The sequence below is a fragment of the Bombus pyrosoma genome, unplaced genomic scaffold, assembly GCF_014825855.1.
Source record: "Bombus pyrosoma isolate SC7728 unplaced genomic scaffold, ASM1482585v1 HiC_scaffold_4707, whole genome shotgun sequence".
Classification (NCBI taxonomy): domain Eukaryota; kingdom Metazoa; phylum Arthropoda; class Insecta; order Hymenoptera; family Apidae; genus Bombus; species Bombus pyrosoma.
The window spans coordinates 1-15330 of record NW_025219965.1 but is presented as its reverse complement, the minus strand read 5'-3'; the positions used below and the strand labels follow the sequence as shown (position 1 = coordinate 15330).

The 15330-nt window shown below is 37.5% G+C and overlaps 1 protein-coding gene and 1 long non-coding RNA gene across 5 annotated transcripts in view; one reads left to right on the top strand and one right to left on the bottom strand.

Moving 5' to 3' along the window:
- The window catches only part of LOC122577425 (putative fatty acyl-CoA reductase CG5065), a 22529-nt gene extending 17471 nt beyond the window's left edge, over positions 1-5058 (top strand). The window contains exons 7-9 of the mRNA XM_043748722.1: positions 3994-4179; positions 4248-4508; positions 4574-5058. Coding sequence (XP_043604657.1) covers positions 3994-4179; positions 4248-4508; positions 4574-4652 — 526 coding nt within the window. The 3' untranslated portion in view covers positions 4653-5058. The remainder of the gene's footprint in view (positions 1-3993; positions 4180-4247; positions 4509-4573) is intronic.
- Positions 5059-8018: 2960 nt separating this feature from the next.
- On the bottom strand, positions 8019-14414 carry LOC122577423. 4 transcript variants are annotated; one of them, XR_006320275.1, is made up of 6 exons: positions 11916-14414; positions 9990-10486; positions 9695-9915; positions 9072-9581; positions 8769-8997; positions 8019-8655 (listed from the first exon to the last, which is right to left on the bottom strand). It is a non-coding gene; the product is annotated as an uncharacterized LOC122577423 (long non-coding RNA). The 4 variants fall into 4 exon arrangements; XR_006320276.1 differs by having other exon boundaries at positions 12186-14414; XR_006320277.1 differs by having other exon boundaries at positions 13812-14414.
- Between the last annotated feature and the right edge of the window lie 916 nt (positions 14415-15330).

The window sequence follows — 15330 nt, the reverse complement described above, 5'->3', positions numbered from 1 at the left end:
TTTGTATGGGGCTACGCGCCCATCCACCTGCGGACAGCGAATTGGAGTGAGTTTCCTGGATGCCTTCCATAGTAAGTAGTTGGAGTCAGCTGTGGGAGACAGATTAGCAAGATATTTTTGAAAACAGTCATTTTTATAATTTTTAAGGATTTTAGTCAGTTTTCTCGTTGCATTATTCAGCTTACGCTTGTCGTCAGGTGTTCTATGACCTTGCCATGCTCTTCTAAGTCTGCGTTTTTCTACGATTTTTATTATTATGTAATGAGGGTATTCATGTTTATTAACAAACACTTAATAGGGGTGGAAGAACGGATCGCGTTTATTACGCTGGTGTTTAAATATTCCGTGGCTGCTTCTATATCTTTGTTTGTTTTTAGGGACATTGAGGCTGATGTTGAATGATTGAATACTTCCCTAAAGAACTGCCAGTTTGTGAGTTGGTTATGAATAAAGCCATTAGGTTGATTTTCGATAACTGTTGAGTTAATTGTTATTATGACGGATGGATGCTTCACAGAAGAGTTGATTTGGATATATCTTGGCGAGATGTTTTTAGTTATAAAGAAGTCTAATAAATCAGGTAGTTTGTTAGACTCAGTGGGCCAGTAAGTGGGTTCGTTTGTAATTAAGTCTGTTGACGTTTATGCATTTCAAAAAATTTTTGCCTCTTACTGTGATAAGTTTGCTGCCCCATTGCGCATGTTTAGCGATATAGTCTCCTCCAGCTATGAATCTATTGCCCAGATCTTTGAGGAATTTATCGAAGTCTTCTTTGGAAATAGAATGTCTAGGAGGACAATATACCTGCTGATGTGGTGATTGGACCATGCTAATCTTCTATCGCTACGTTTGTAGCTTGGAGGTAGTCCTTCTGGAGTGATGGAAGCTCATAGTGTTTTATGCTGGTCTTGATGATAATTCCGGTGCCACCGTGGGCCTTTCCACTGGGATGTTGGGTATGGTAAAAGTTATAACCACATATTTTCAGGTAATTTTTATCGGTGAAGCGAGTTTCAGATATAACCATTACGTCAATTTCTTGTTGTTTTAGGAAGAGTTCTAGTTCGTATTCATGCTGAGCCAAACCGTTAGCATCCCAAAGATCTATGCGTATTGGTTTTATTTTACGTCAGAGCGTGTTAATTTGTCCACGATGATTGTAAGCAATGATAGCAAGTTGTTAATTTGTACTGTTTGTTTTGCGATTAATTTTTCAAGCCTATTGAAGTTATCCGTGTTTTGTGAACACTATTTTGTGAATGATCACTATAGATTTTCGATCTGCTTTGATTTCCTTGAACTGCCTGTGCATAGGAGGTTGAAGGAGTAGTCAATTTTTGTGGAATAAGTACTTGGTTGGTTAGGTTTTAAACTCCGGCTTTAGGGTACTTATTTTTATACAAGGTCTTATGAGCTGTGCAGCCATTATAGTTCGCAGGATGCTCTCCTTAACAGAGCATGCACTTCGCAGAAGTTTCTGAAGATTTAGTGCACTGATCTGTGGAATGAAGACCTGCACATTTAACGCAGCGGTAATTGTGGTTACAATATTTCTGTGTGGCCTTATCTTTGGCACCTTTTACATTGAACCATCTCTTTTCTCATAAAAGGTGGTTCAATTTTTACTACAGAATTCATTAAACGGTTGATGTCATTCACTTCTTTATTATTTGGCTGTTGCTTTAAATCAATAAAGAATAAGGATGGCGGGATTTTTGTGATACTATTATGTATGTCGGAGATGTAGAGACATCGAGCATTTCTTTTGGAATACTTGGTCTCGAGGTGACGCAACTGGTCGCTGAACGTAGCCACGGTCACGGGATGAACGTTTTGATCTGACAGAAGAAGTACCGATATTGAGGGACACGCTGTATCAACGGACAAGCCTCGGCCAGGAGCAATGTCGGCTCTATGCAGGACTGCCTAGCAACGGCGTCTGGAATTTTGTTGATATTTCTAATCAATATGTAATTGACAAATGAGATCCAGGCAGTCTTTTGTTGAGATCTCCTTGGAGAGTTTACGGATATCGGGAAGTCAGTCTAGAAGAAACCAAGCGATACAGCTAACGTAATTTGCGATACAGAGAAAATACAAACAATTGTACAAAGAGTTTCCCGTTGACCGTGGATTCGTTTGAACCCAAGAATATTGTTAAAAGCGTTCGTTAAACTAATTTGTTGTTAAACCTTGTAAAAGTTGTATCTGTTCGTGTTAAACAATTTAAGTGTAATATAATTTAGTTAAGTTAAACAATGGTAAATCCAAATGAAGAATTAATACGCGCCCACGACTCAAACGATGATTCAACACAAAACTCTAAAAATAATTCGACGTATATATTGCTAACATTAGTTACTTCATAGCCATGATTTAAGAGTTCAAGCTCCAATTCATCCAAGTTAGCTGAGTGGTGCACGTTGCGAAGTACCACACGAAAAGGTCTTTCTTGTTTCAGTTTATATATGTGGAAGTTTGCTTTCAGGGTTTTTAGCAACTTTCTTAGTTTTCTATAGGAGTTTTAACCTGATTATTTTTCATTCTTAGTTTGTAATCGTAATGTCGATGACATCATCGATGAAGATTGGTGGGGGAAGAGGAACATTTTGCGTATGTTGGTTTGTTAATAGAATTGTCTGTAGATTCTGATATTGCGAATCTGTTAGAAGTAGTAATATGGCCTGTTGACGATTCGTTCCGACTAGTGTTTACATTTTTTTAGCTATATCCAGCTTACGTTTTTTACTGTTGTTTGTGTGGTTTGAGAGGTGGGACAGACCATCCCTTTGCAACGGAGGAGGTAGAACAGTGCGATTACAGTCTTGCTCATGAGAGCCCGATCGAATTACTTGGGCCATCCTCGAGCCAGTCAATTCAAATTGAAATAACCAGACAAGAGGCATGTTGTTCTTTCTGTAGATAATATATTGAGATTTCTACCTCAAGGTATGTTAATTCTTGGGCCCCATAACGTTTGCTTTGCATTGAAGTGTTCCGCTGCGACGTATTTGTCACCAAAGTATTGAAAATACTCTTCTCATTTTTGTAATGTCATTTTGTGTCGCGGTGGTGTATATACTGCTGACATCTGCAAATAATTGCTGTTAGTTTGTATTGTAGCGGTGGTTGCTTGAACATGTTCCTGACTAATTTGACTATGCAAGTGGTGTTTGATGTCGTTTCTTATTATCACTGCGGCCCCTCCGTGTCCCCCTATTGTGACGTCAAATTTAATGTTCTTAGCCGACCATCAAACCGCTCTGTGTTCTTGCCTAATTATACTTGCACAGCAACAGCTGATAGGTGACGAACGACATTTCACTGTAATAATAAGTGTACATGTTACGATGTTGCCATTTTCATATGTTCTCGCTAGATCGGGTTCCGGGTTAAATGGACAACCCTGTATGCTCGACGAGGGCTCTTAAGAGGTTAGTTTTGTTGACAAATGTCATTAGCTAGAGTTAATTTCATTATTGACAATACTTTTCAACAGTCTCATCTGGAAATGACAAGAGTGCAAGAGTAAACTAACAATACCTGCCAGGCTCTGTCTTCCCCTTTGCGTTAGCTTCTTCTTATGTGATCCTGATATCGGGGATCTGAAGCATATTTATCATTTTCTTAAACAATGTTCTGTAAGAATTTAATTACATTTAAATAAATAATAATGAATGGTTGCAAACCTCGTTACATTCACTACGAAATTATCAGTCAGCAATTATTAAATTATTAAATGAATTATTCAAACTATACTGTATTTGCCATATGAATGGTATCTGGACTAAAGCAAGTAGTAAATAAATAAATAATGTAATTAAGACAGTTGCATTCTATGCTTACGTTCACTTTTGCTCTCAATTGCTTCATTTAATAAACTGGAGACGTGGCTGAAATTATATAATATTTCCTGAGATACTCTAATAATGATAAGCTCCATTGAAATATAATTCGATTATTTCTATCAGCGTAAACGTTTCAATTTTCAAGTTACGGTGAGCTGAAGGATAAATTCGTGAAATATGCCATCGAAATACCGATGGACGGTTTGTTGTGGTACCCGTGGTGTGCGATGGTATCTAACAAATACGTTTACAATATTCTGACTTTATTTCTGCACACTTTGCCCGCCTTTATCATGGATATCTATTTAAGGCTTCGAGGTAGTAAACCAAGGTGAGTATTCTATCGTTTGTCAAGCAACGAGCAACCGCACGTTGGAATACTTAAAAATGGTATTTCAGAATGATGAAAATTAGCAAACATTACGATACGATGTCGACAGTGACAAACTACTTTAGCATACGGCAATGGTCCTTCAAAAGAGATAACGTTATCGATATGATGAAGGAAGTGAAAACGCTAGAAGACAGCGATATCGTTGAACTGGACTTGCAGGATATGGACTGGGACAAGTATATCGCACTTTGCGTCGTAGGAATAAAGAAGTTTATTTTTAAAGAAGACCCTGAATCTTTAGACGCAGCGCGGCGGCGATTATCGAAGTGCGTGTAGAAATGTCTTCGCATAGAAAGCTAGTAACTACAAATAATATTTCCTTTTATTTCAGATTTTACTGGCTACATCAGATGACTAAAGCATTCGCTATAATTATTTTATTAACGATAATACTACGTGTTATGTACTGACCTGTTACGTCCGGTGACTCTTTACGTTTGAGGCGGCCACCAGCTGTGCACATAGAATTAAACGGATCGCAACAATCCTAAGGAACTGTGATGAAACCAGGCTTTTTGATTTACCGTCAAGGCCGTCAATTGGCATAAAACGTGTTCGAGTCCAGAGGTTCCTCCATCAGGTAAAAATTGGGATCCCACCCGTTAGAGACAAGTGGTGGGGCCATCACCACCGAGCAAGAATTTTCCTTTGCGACAACATCGTCACCAGACTAGACAACGACTACAGATCAGTCAACATCTCTTTACCGGGTTTTTATCCTTCAATCATTCACCTACTTAACTTATACCTTACGCACCAGCGTAACTATCTTTTCTACAAGGTTATTGGAAATATATAATATCTTTGAACTGTTAATCGAGCATTATACTCATTAAACTACCTCTATTATCCTAATCGAAATAGCCTCCGCGAATGGACGAATTTACAATCCACGTTAGAATGTTTCCATGTTTCGCGCTCGGCAACAACACGACAAGTAGCATCGGCGTTTGCGAAATTTGACACGTTCACGGAAACGGCGTGTATGTTTGAATGTGTGTACGTGTGTGTGTGTGTACATCGTTACGATTGCGAAGTATGCCGGGTGTATAAACAGTGGGTGTAGTGTTAAGAAATGTTAAGTTGGTATGATCGCTAGTTCCTGCAAGCTAAGTTGGTACGACTTGTAACGACGCTCTTTTGTCTTAGCAGTCGACCACGTGTTAATTATCTGAGTGTATTCGGTGTGTTGAGACGTTTTGTACGAGGTGGCGAAATATACAAAGTATAATAGAATCTGTGTGAATCTATTAAAAACCAACCTCAAACTTAAGTACTAGTTTTAAGGTCAAAATTCTTTTTTATCGCAGCCTATTCTACTCGTCAGGAGGAACAAACGCCTCAAAGTTTCGATAATATTTAATCTGACTTTATTCACAATGTGTTTAGATTCTGCAATCGGCAGCAGGAAAAACAGCATCTATTGTTGCACGTCCATGTCCCAGTTCCATCATTATATACCCCATACATCCTATACATTGTACATTATGTATGTATATATTATGTTTAATTATCTATGTATTATACGGTTGGAAGAAACATTTTCTTAATTTTAACTGTGCTTGCATTGTTCTTTTGAGGTCTTTGGTTGATTCGCAGATTAAACTTACGTTAGCAATCACATTATTCGATATGCGTTACTACTTCACACGCAACTGTTACACAGGTACATGCATCAAGGCTTTCGGCAACCACTATGTTATACATATGAAGCTATCTGCTTCGAAACTAAACTCGAGCTCAACGCGAAATCAACACAGAAGCCATCAGAAAGTGAAGCTGCGCATTGCATCGATTTGTTTTCACATAAAGTTCGAACTTTTCGGGTTTTATCATCTGCTTAGGACGTGCTGTATAAACTTCAACGCATCACCGACATAAAGTGTATTGCTGGGATTCCTAGAAGTCGTTGCTTACAAATATTTGTTGTGAACTCTACGTCAAGGGATTGCTTTCCAATCTGGCTGCTTGTAAATATACGACAATTGGCAATTCCTCTTCGCTAAATGCATTTCAAGCATCAAAGCAGATGAAATTATTGTAAAGCCGTCTGTTTATCAATTGATTATTAATTGCATTTCTCTGACAACTGTTATAAAGGCACGGTCACAGGTAGAAGTAATGCTCCCGGCTGAAATCAGCGGCATTCCTACGAATCCGTTTTAATTTATTTTTTACAACATATCATATTTATAATTATTGATAGTACTTTACTTTAATGTTTATATTATATATTTTCCATTGGACTATAAATTGTTTTAGTAGTTTAACTGGCATCTACAATCTCGTCGTCAATATTCTTTGCCTATTTTAATTGTATTTTAATTGCACGCGACAGCTTTTTGAAGACTTTTATATGAAAAAGCAATAAACATAACTTATGTACTTGTCAAGGCAGCGATTTCTAAAGGTAATGTACAAAATCATGTAAATCTAAATTTTAAATATACGTTAAAAATAGAAGTAATTATGATTACTATAGAAAGAGTGAGACGAATGTTCCAGTATCGTATTCAGCTTAAACTCTTGCTACGATTATACAGGGTTGTTGGTAACTGGTGGTACAAGCGGAAAGGGGGTGATTCTACGTGAAAAAAGAAGTCGAAAATATAGAATAAAAATTTTTCGTTTGAAGCCTTGTTTTCGAGAAAATCGACTTTGAATTTTCGCTCGGTACGCGTGCACTTTATCGCGTCTCGTTATAACGGATCTCACTGTAGTTAGTTGTCCCGATGGATATTATCGCAGTTTAAGTTTGTTTTTGCCGTAACGGAAGATTAGGAATACATAATGAAATAATATGAAGTAATCATAAAATTTATTATCACAAAAATTGCTGAAAATGTTGCCCATTCTGCCAAACACATAGTTCTGCTCTTCTAATTAAATTTCTATAAACACTTTCCAACGTATTCGATTGTTTTAAAGTATGAAAGGCTACAATAATCTTTTCTTTCATCCGTACCGAGCGAAAATTCAAAGTCGATTTTCTCGAAAACAAAGCCTCAAACGAAAAATTTTTATTCTATATTTTCGACTTCTTTTTTCGCGTAGAAACACCCCCTTTCCGCTTGTGCCACCAGTTACCAACCACCCTGTATAAACAAGCTTGTTTTTCCTAAAATTGATCCACACGTAACTACGAATTGCTGAATGTTTGGAGTAACACGAAAAATAATTATTAGTATATACTGAACAATTGCGCATGCTAATCTGCTAATAAATTGTGGTGACTACTCGACGACGGAACTTTACGATGGCTTCGCGACACAAAGCGTAATATCACGAAAGCGTAAGGCCGTCATGCCTAATGTGCCATCGATATCCCTACGATGCTTTCGCCGAATATTTGGAAAAATGCGTTCGCAGCAACGATCGCGGACGTCTAACGAACGAATATCAACAGAAGAAAAGAATCTGTCCAAAGATTCATTCGGTTTTGAACAGCAAAGTACAAAGGGTCAAGCGAAGCAAACATAGTCGAGAAGCGAGGATTGTTGATTGTTGATTGTTAAATAAATTATATTGTTGAACATGGAGAGTATTTCTTGGGCACCTTACATCAAACACCACCTCAAAATAAAAAGATATTTTACACCAACAACATTAGCAGCATTATCCAAACCCAAATCACACCACTCTTCAAGAACAGCTTGAACGAATAATGAAAATTTAACTCTCTATGTCTCAATGACAAATTACATATTGCAATTACGTGATAACATATAACTTGGAATAACACCACAAACCTGGCAATAATGGGATCAGCAGTCATGTATGTTTGCATTACGGAATTTATTTAGAGTTTTAAAACAGCTGCTACTTTCTAATCGTTCGTTATAAATTTTATCTTACTTTGCAAACTTGATGCTAAATCAAATATTTTTTGCTCCAGCGTGGCCTTTCTTTTCTAGCACAAAATAAGAACAGTCGTGACATCTCGAAGAAATGTAATCCTGCTTACACGAAGGTACATTGCACGTAATTTAATGACAAATAAATCTAACACGAATCATATTTCACGTTGTTCATATAGCGCAAATGGATGGTAGACGGCTGTTCTGTGTGAGATTTTGTTGATAAAACTTCAAATTATAAATAGATATATAGCGGATGGAGAATCCGCTATAATTTATTTTGCTCCGCTCCTCCTTCGTCGTAGTTAGTCGTCGCCGCCGCTAGTTGATTTGAATTCGCTGCGTTTCGTCCCAGGACTACCGGTGGACTCGTCAGTAAGGCTGCATCCGGTAGTCCCTGCCTTGGACGCAGACGGAGTCACGCATTGTGATCCCGTATATTCGTCCGCTAGCGAGACGAACAGACCGGTTGTCGTCACAGAGTAGCCCTCTGGTGTTGGCGGTTGGGTACCCGGATCGCCCGTGAGGTGTTACGGCCGCGTTGACGCCCCACTACCTGTTGTTACCGATCCGCCACAGATATTATTATGCGATTTATGATTATTTGCACAGATTTGAACAATTTCACGATTCTTACTGCAAATGTGCCATCAAAGAACAATTGCTTACCTTTGAATAAGAACCTTTTAATAAAATATCAGTTGGCAGTATTATTGCACATTCCCCTATTTCTCACTTTAAATAACGTATTTTTATATTTTCTAGAGGCAGCTAATTTTGTAACTGCTTGTACAAAAGACAGTGATCGTATGGGATTCATGGCTTGTTACTGGCTTGTCCTCCTTGTAAAGTCGATCTTAAGATATTTCAAGGGCAATAAACTACAACATCTGGACATCTATAGACATTTGTACAATATTTGTTAAAGAAGACTGATTAGAAGATATGCAAAACGTAAAAGCATAAACATACTTTCCACAAACATCGTTAAATATTTGTTGCAGTGGCATTAAGATATCCATTCATCTCTTGTATCGTTGAATGCCATGTACTAAGATGTCTTTGATCATGATGATTACGTACAGCAGTTGCGTTAACATTGTTGTCCCAACGTTGTATGTATAAAGAAGCTCTCCACACCTTGTTAATTGTTTCGATGATCAATGTTTTATGAAAAGGAAATTTCTGCATCTGTGGAACGTATACTTATAAATGTCGAGGGTCCATTCAACTATAGCGAATTGGGAATCCGATATCATTTTTTGCCGCGTTTCGTCCCGGAACTACCGATGGACTCGTCAGTAAGGCTGCATCCGGTAGACCCTGCCTTGGACGCAGACGGAGTCTCGCATTGTGATCCCGTATATTCGTCCGCTAGCGAGACGAACAGACCGGTTGTCGTCGCAGAGTAGCCCTCTGGTGTTGGCGGTTGGGTACCCGGATCGCCCGTGAGGTGTTACGGCCGCGTTGACGCCCCACTACCTGTTGTTACCGATCCGGCACAGATATTATTATGCGATTTATGATTATTTGCACAGATTTGAACAATTTCACGATTCTTACTGCAAATGTGCCATCAAAGAACAATTGCTTACCTTTGAATAAGAACCTTTTAATAAAATACCAGTTGGCAGTATTATTGCACATTCCCCTATTTCTCACTTTAAATAACGTATTTTTATATTTTCTAGAGGCTGCTAATTTTGTAACTGCTTGTACAAAAGACAATGATCGTAGGATATTCATGGCTTGTTACTGGTTTCTCCTCCTTGTAAAGTCGATATTTCAAGGGCAATAAACTGCAACATCTGGGCATCTATAGTCATTTGTACAATATTTGTTAAAGAAGACTGATTAGAAGATATGTAAAACGTATAAGCATAAACATACTTTCCACAAACATCGTTAAGTATTTGTTGCTGTGGCATTAAGATATCCATTCATCTCTTGTATCGTTAAACGCCATGTACTAAGATGTCTTTGATCATGATGATTATGTACAGCAGTTGCGTTAACATTGTTGTCCCAACATTGTATGTATAAAGAAGCTCTCCACACCTTGTTAGTTGTTTCGATGATCAATGTTTTATGAAAAGGAAATTTCTGCATCTGTGGAACGTATATTTATAAATGTCGAGAGTCCATTCAACTATAGCGAATTGGGAATTCGATATCATTTTTTTCTTTGCTCCGCTGCTTCTTCGTCGTAGCCAGTCGCCGCCGTCGCCAGTTGATTTGAATTCGCCGCGTTTCGTCCCGTGACTTCCGGTGGACTCGTCAGTAATGCTATATCCGGTAGTCGCTGCCTTAAATGTAGAGGGAGCCATGCTAGATGAGTTACGACCGCTTTGACGTCCTCTACTTGCCAGTGTCCGGTTGTCATCGATCTGCCACACAACGAAGAATAAAATTCAATTCTGAGGTAAAAATGTATGATTTAACGAAATTATTACCTAATAATATCGCAAAACATAAAATCTTATCTAGAGATAATGTAACATTTGAAATAAATTATCAGAGGAGCTATATCTCGGCGTGCGTAATTAACATTCATTTAAATCGAATGTTCTAGAAGCTGTTCTAAAAACCGGCCATATAAAATGAAAGCTTTATTTGTCTTGCACCAATGAAGGGATTTTTCTTAAATTCTCTGATAATTCATCGACCTTGACGAACGGACGTTTTCTTTTTCCTACAATTTTATCGAGTTCGTATTGATTTTCCAAGATTTCATCTGATATCTTTTGGTAGCTTGGTAGTCCTTCTTCGGATATGCCAAACTCCGTTACTATTTGTTGCAAACTTTTCCCTCCCATTCCTCTTCGATAAACTGACATTCTCTCAAGTATATGTAATTCTATAATTTTAGGTATATTATATATAGGTAACAATTGTTTATCATTGTGAATATTATATGTTGAAAACATTTGATCAGTTACCAAGTATATCGATGGGTTATTGTGCTACTGCCTATTAAGGAAAAAGTAGACTTAATGCCTGGAAATAAGTATACACAGCTATTCGAGTAGGTGTATTTTGAGAAATAAGCTCAATTCAGAATTCAATTTAACATATTTATTAGAACATAAATAAAAAAAGGAAATAAAAATGAGAACAAATGTTGCATCTAACGGTGTACTGTCTTAACACGTTGACTGCCACGTCTGTTTTCAAAAAATCTCCGTCAGGACACGCTTGCAGCAGTACGAAGCGTTCTCTGCTCGGTGCTCTGCTAATTCGATATTTTCATAATGTGAGTCACTCATCCGGTGGTCTTACCTCTCGTTTCTTTTCTTTCCATTCCTTCGCATTTGTTTCTCATTTCTCCACTTTCCACAAAATCAGTTTGAATCTTGGCCGAGCAACGAACGGTACAACTTAAAATCTCTGCCCTAATTCGTTACAATGTCGAAAAGAAAAATTGAAAACTTATTTCTTAGCGAGTCAGATAGCAGTGAAGAAGCAAATAAAAGATGTCGAATGGACCGAACAAAGGCACGAAAGAATTTGAAGAAAACAACTTATTGTTCAAATTGTCTCGACCAACCTCAGCTATGTATAGAACGCTTTAAAGTTTTACATTCTAAATAATTTTTTTAACAAACCATTTTCGTATTACTTTTATAACAATTCAACAGTTTTATTATTGTGGAATATCTTTTCAAACATCTACGACGATCCTTCACAAGTAGTCAAATAAGCGACACCGGAATATGGGTTTCGTGGCAGTCAACGTGTTAAAACACTTTAAACATAAATGTGACTCATCAATACAATCTGGACGATAGGTGGCCACCTTTTTGGTCCGATTCTTACCAATTTTTGATCCTAACTGTTTAATATCTATTCTTATAGCACTCTCTGCCAAATTTTCGTGCCAGGTGCGCTTGCCCTTCTTTCTTTTGCATTTCGTGTCGCAATCTTTGTCGAATAAGTATATTTGACGGATCTGGTGAATGGTACCGTGTAAGGTATATTGCGAGTGCCATTCTAAAATCTGATGGCTTGATTTTTGTTTTTGTTGCCTGTTTATAGAGTATCATCGCGTTTGAAATTGATGTATTTAAAAATAACTCTAAAACTAACCTAACCTCACTCGAGAGTTCTTCCAGATGGCGTGGAATATGCTATCATTTGATCCGATAAATCTACAGCACATTTTCCTCTATCGTTGTAATTTACCACTATCATTGATTTATCATAAGCATAATATTTTTCCGGACTTTTACCATTTTAGCCGAAAGTTTCGTCGAAATCATAAAAATAATCATAATACTGTTTACTAATATCTTCTACACGTTTCAACAATATATTATTATTATCATTATTACTTAGTCCGTGCCTTTCGGCTTTGGACGAGCTTCCGTTTTTACATCTCGATTAACTATTGTGCTTTTTACATTCTATCAGTCTTATGGCGTCATCACCTTATTGCCTCCTCCCTTATATTTATCTAAACTCTTTTCCTTGTCTATCTCTCTTTTCTTACATATCTACCTCCCCTCCTATCCATTCTATTATATCGCACTCCATTCTATATTCTGTCTTTAAAACTATGGCAACTTTTGGGCTTTTCTTTTCAATCCTATTAGTCCTTCTCCAATCTCGTTTAGTATCTTTTCCGTGTCCTTTGGTCCTCCCGTTATTTCGCATTCTTCTATTACGTGTCTCGGGTCTTCTTCTTCCCTTTTACATAGCCTGCATCTTTTCTTCTCCCTCTTCTTTCCAGTCTCGTTTCCACATCCGAATCTTGCTAATATTTTTCTGTCCTTTCACTTCATCCTCTCTTCTAAGTATTTTGGTAACTCTTCCTTGGCGATTTTTCTGTAATGTTTGTCGTATTTTGATTCCCTTATCCTTTTTCTCCTCTCCTCTGCTTCTCTCTTTCTTCTTTTCTCTATAATTTGGTCTACTCTCATCTCTTCTTGCTCTTCTCTTGCTTCCATCTGTGTCCCTCCGTTTGTTATCTCTTCTAGCCCCTTCTTTCTCTTTCCTTTTTTGACTCTATGGCTTTCCCCTCATACCTTGCTGCTCTTTTTAATGCGTTTTCCTTGATTTCTTTTATCTTGCACTCTTCTGTCAGTATGCAGTTTGGTGTTGTCCTGTCTAAACCTAAGATCCATTTCACGTACCCCCTTTTCATCCTATCCAGCGTTTCTTCCATGTTCCAACCCCATACCTCTGCTCCAAACAGCGCCACGCTCTCTACCAATGCTTCAAACATCTTCACTCTGCATGAGGATGATATTGTTCTCTCGTCTTCTCTGTCGATCATCTCCGACTCATATTCCAAACCACTAGAGATTTAGTAACATGGAGAAAGCTTCTCAATTTCATTTTTTTTTTCTTTTTTTTCCTAAAATATACGTGGAATTGCTATACAAGTGTCGAAAGCAACGATATTTATGGCGAAAATAACAGCAGCGCGCAAACGGTCGATGAATTAATTTTGAATTGAATTGTAACAGGCTCACAAGCTTTCTCAATTAAATAAAGTATAATTTAATGAGTGAAGTTCTAATTCCGTGCTGAGGCTTGGAAAATAAAGCAATTTATTTGTTTTACTTTGCGACAATGAACTGTAAGAATGATCGCCATTTTCTAAGAAATAAATATTCGTTAAATTTAAGAATTCACCGATTTTTGTTTCAATTTCATTTTCAAGTATAACTTTCTCTTTTTTCTTTTTTTTTATACGTGGAGAAATCCCACCCTGGAAAGCGGCGCGGAACTCTGCGAGGATTGGATGTTTTCACCAATGTTTGGCCAATCGCCAGCCGTAGAATATGGCGTGAATCCTCCCACTCCCGCTATTGTCATGCGCCCCACTATAGCTTCATCACCTTCATAGCTTTACAGGCGGATTTATATCTCTTGTCTCTTCCAGATTACGTCATTTACGGCTAAGGAGCGCAACGAACGACTGAGTGAAGGCTAGTGCCGGTTCCATACGAGCGAAGGTTCCATACGCGACGTAAATCTCTGTCTGTGAACATATCCGACCTGATTCGATTAGTTCGAGAAATCAGTGAAAATGATCTTAAGAAAATTATTCCAAGGGGCCATTAGTATTCCTGTACTGAAAAATTTATATAATATATGGCTATTAACATCCGGATCTGATTCTCAATCTAATTCGGAAGTTAACCGCACCGAGGAATTAGAACTTAAATACGGAAAATTTCATTTATTTATGAGACGTTATACGACGTGGCGAGGAGGTTAATCAGGTACGTTTAACACTAAACCTGCCGACATTTTGTGTATTCCTACTAGTGTAGGATCAAAATGGCCGTCGATTGACCCTTAGAGTGCTATGGACGCATATATGCGTCTGGCGGAAGTCATCGCTGTGGACTAAGGACGCATATATGCGTTTGTCAATTTTTCCGAGCACCTACCCAGAAGTAATACTATTACGTTTGTGCGAGATAAATATAAATGCATTTCAATGTTAATGCCGCGTTCGAAGAAACTGTCTTTTCTTTTTTTTTTTTTTATTTAATACTTTGCATTCACAATTTGTCCAATTTGGACATTTGGTAGAATAGTCGTGCCGGCACAACGCAATTATCAAGAAGAGAATGTGTTGTTTGCGTGAAAAATAAGAGAAGGAACGACAGAAAATGCGATGTCGAATTATGTATCGATAATTGTTTTGAAATTTTTCATACACAACTGAATTATTAACTTGTGTTATATTTACTAAATTTAGTTTTCTAGTTTATTGTTTTCTAGTTTACTACCCAAATTCTAGTTTATTGTAAATTTCAATGTTTATAATAAATAATTAATACTAAAAAATAACGCTCTTGAATCGTTTAATCTCGTGCAAAAGAATTACTATAACTTATTACGATTTGCGCTTTGAATAGTCACTCAACAGAGTTCAGTATAGCGAAAAAGTATTCAGTCCACAGCGATCGTCAGCGCTGGCAGCGTGCCGTCCGTACGGATGGCATAGGTTCCGAGTATTCAGCACTCTAAGGGTTAATGATAATTACATTGAACAGGTGTTAATTAATTATGCTTTTTCTTTAAATTTCATTGTCCAACTCCTAAAAAAGAAGCGATTCGTTTCAATAAATTTATTTACAAGATTATGTTGTATTGCATTATTAATGACAAGTAGATTGAACAGGTATTAATTAATTATGCTTTTTCTTTAAATTTCATTGTCCAACTGCTAAAAACAAGGCGATTCGTTTCAATAAATTCATTTGCAAGATGA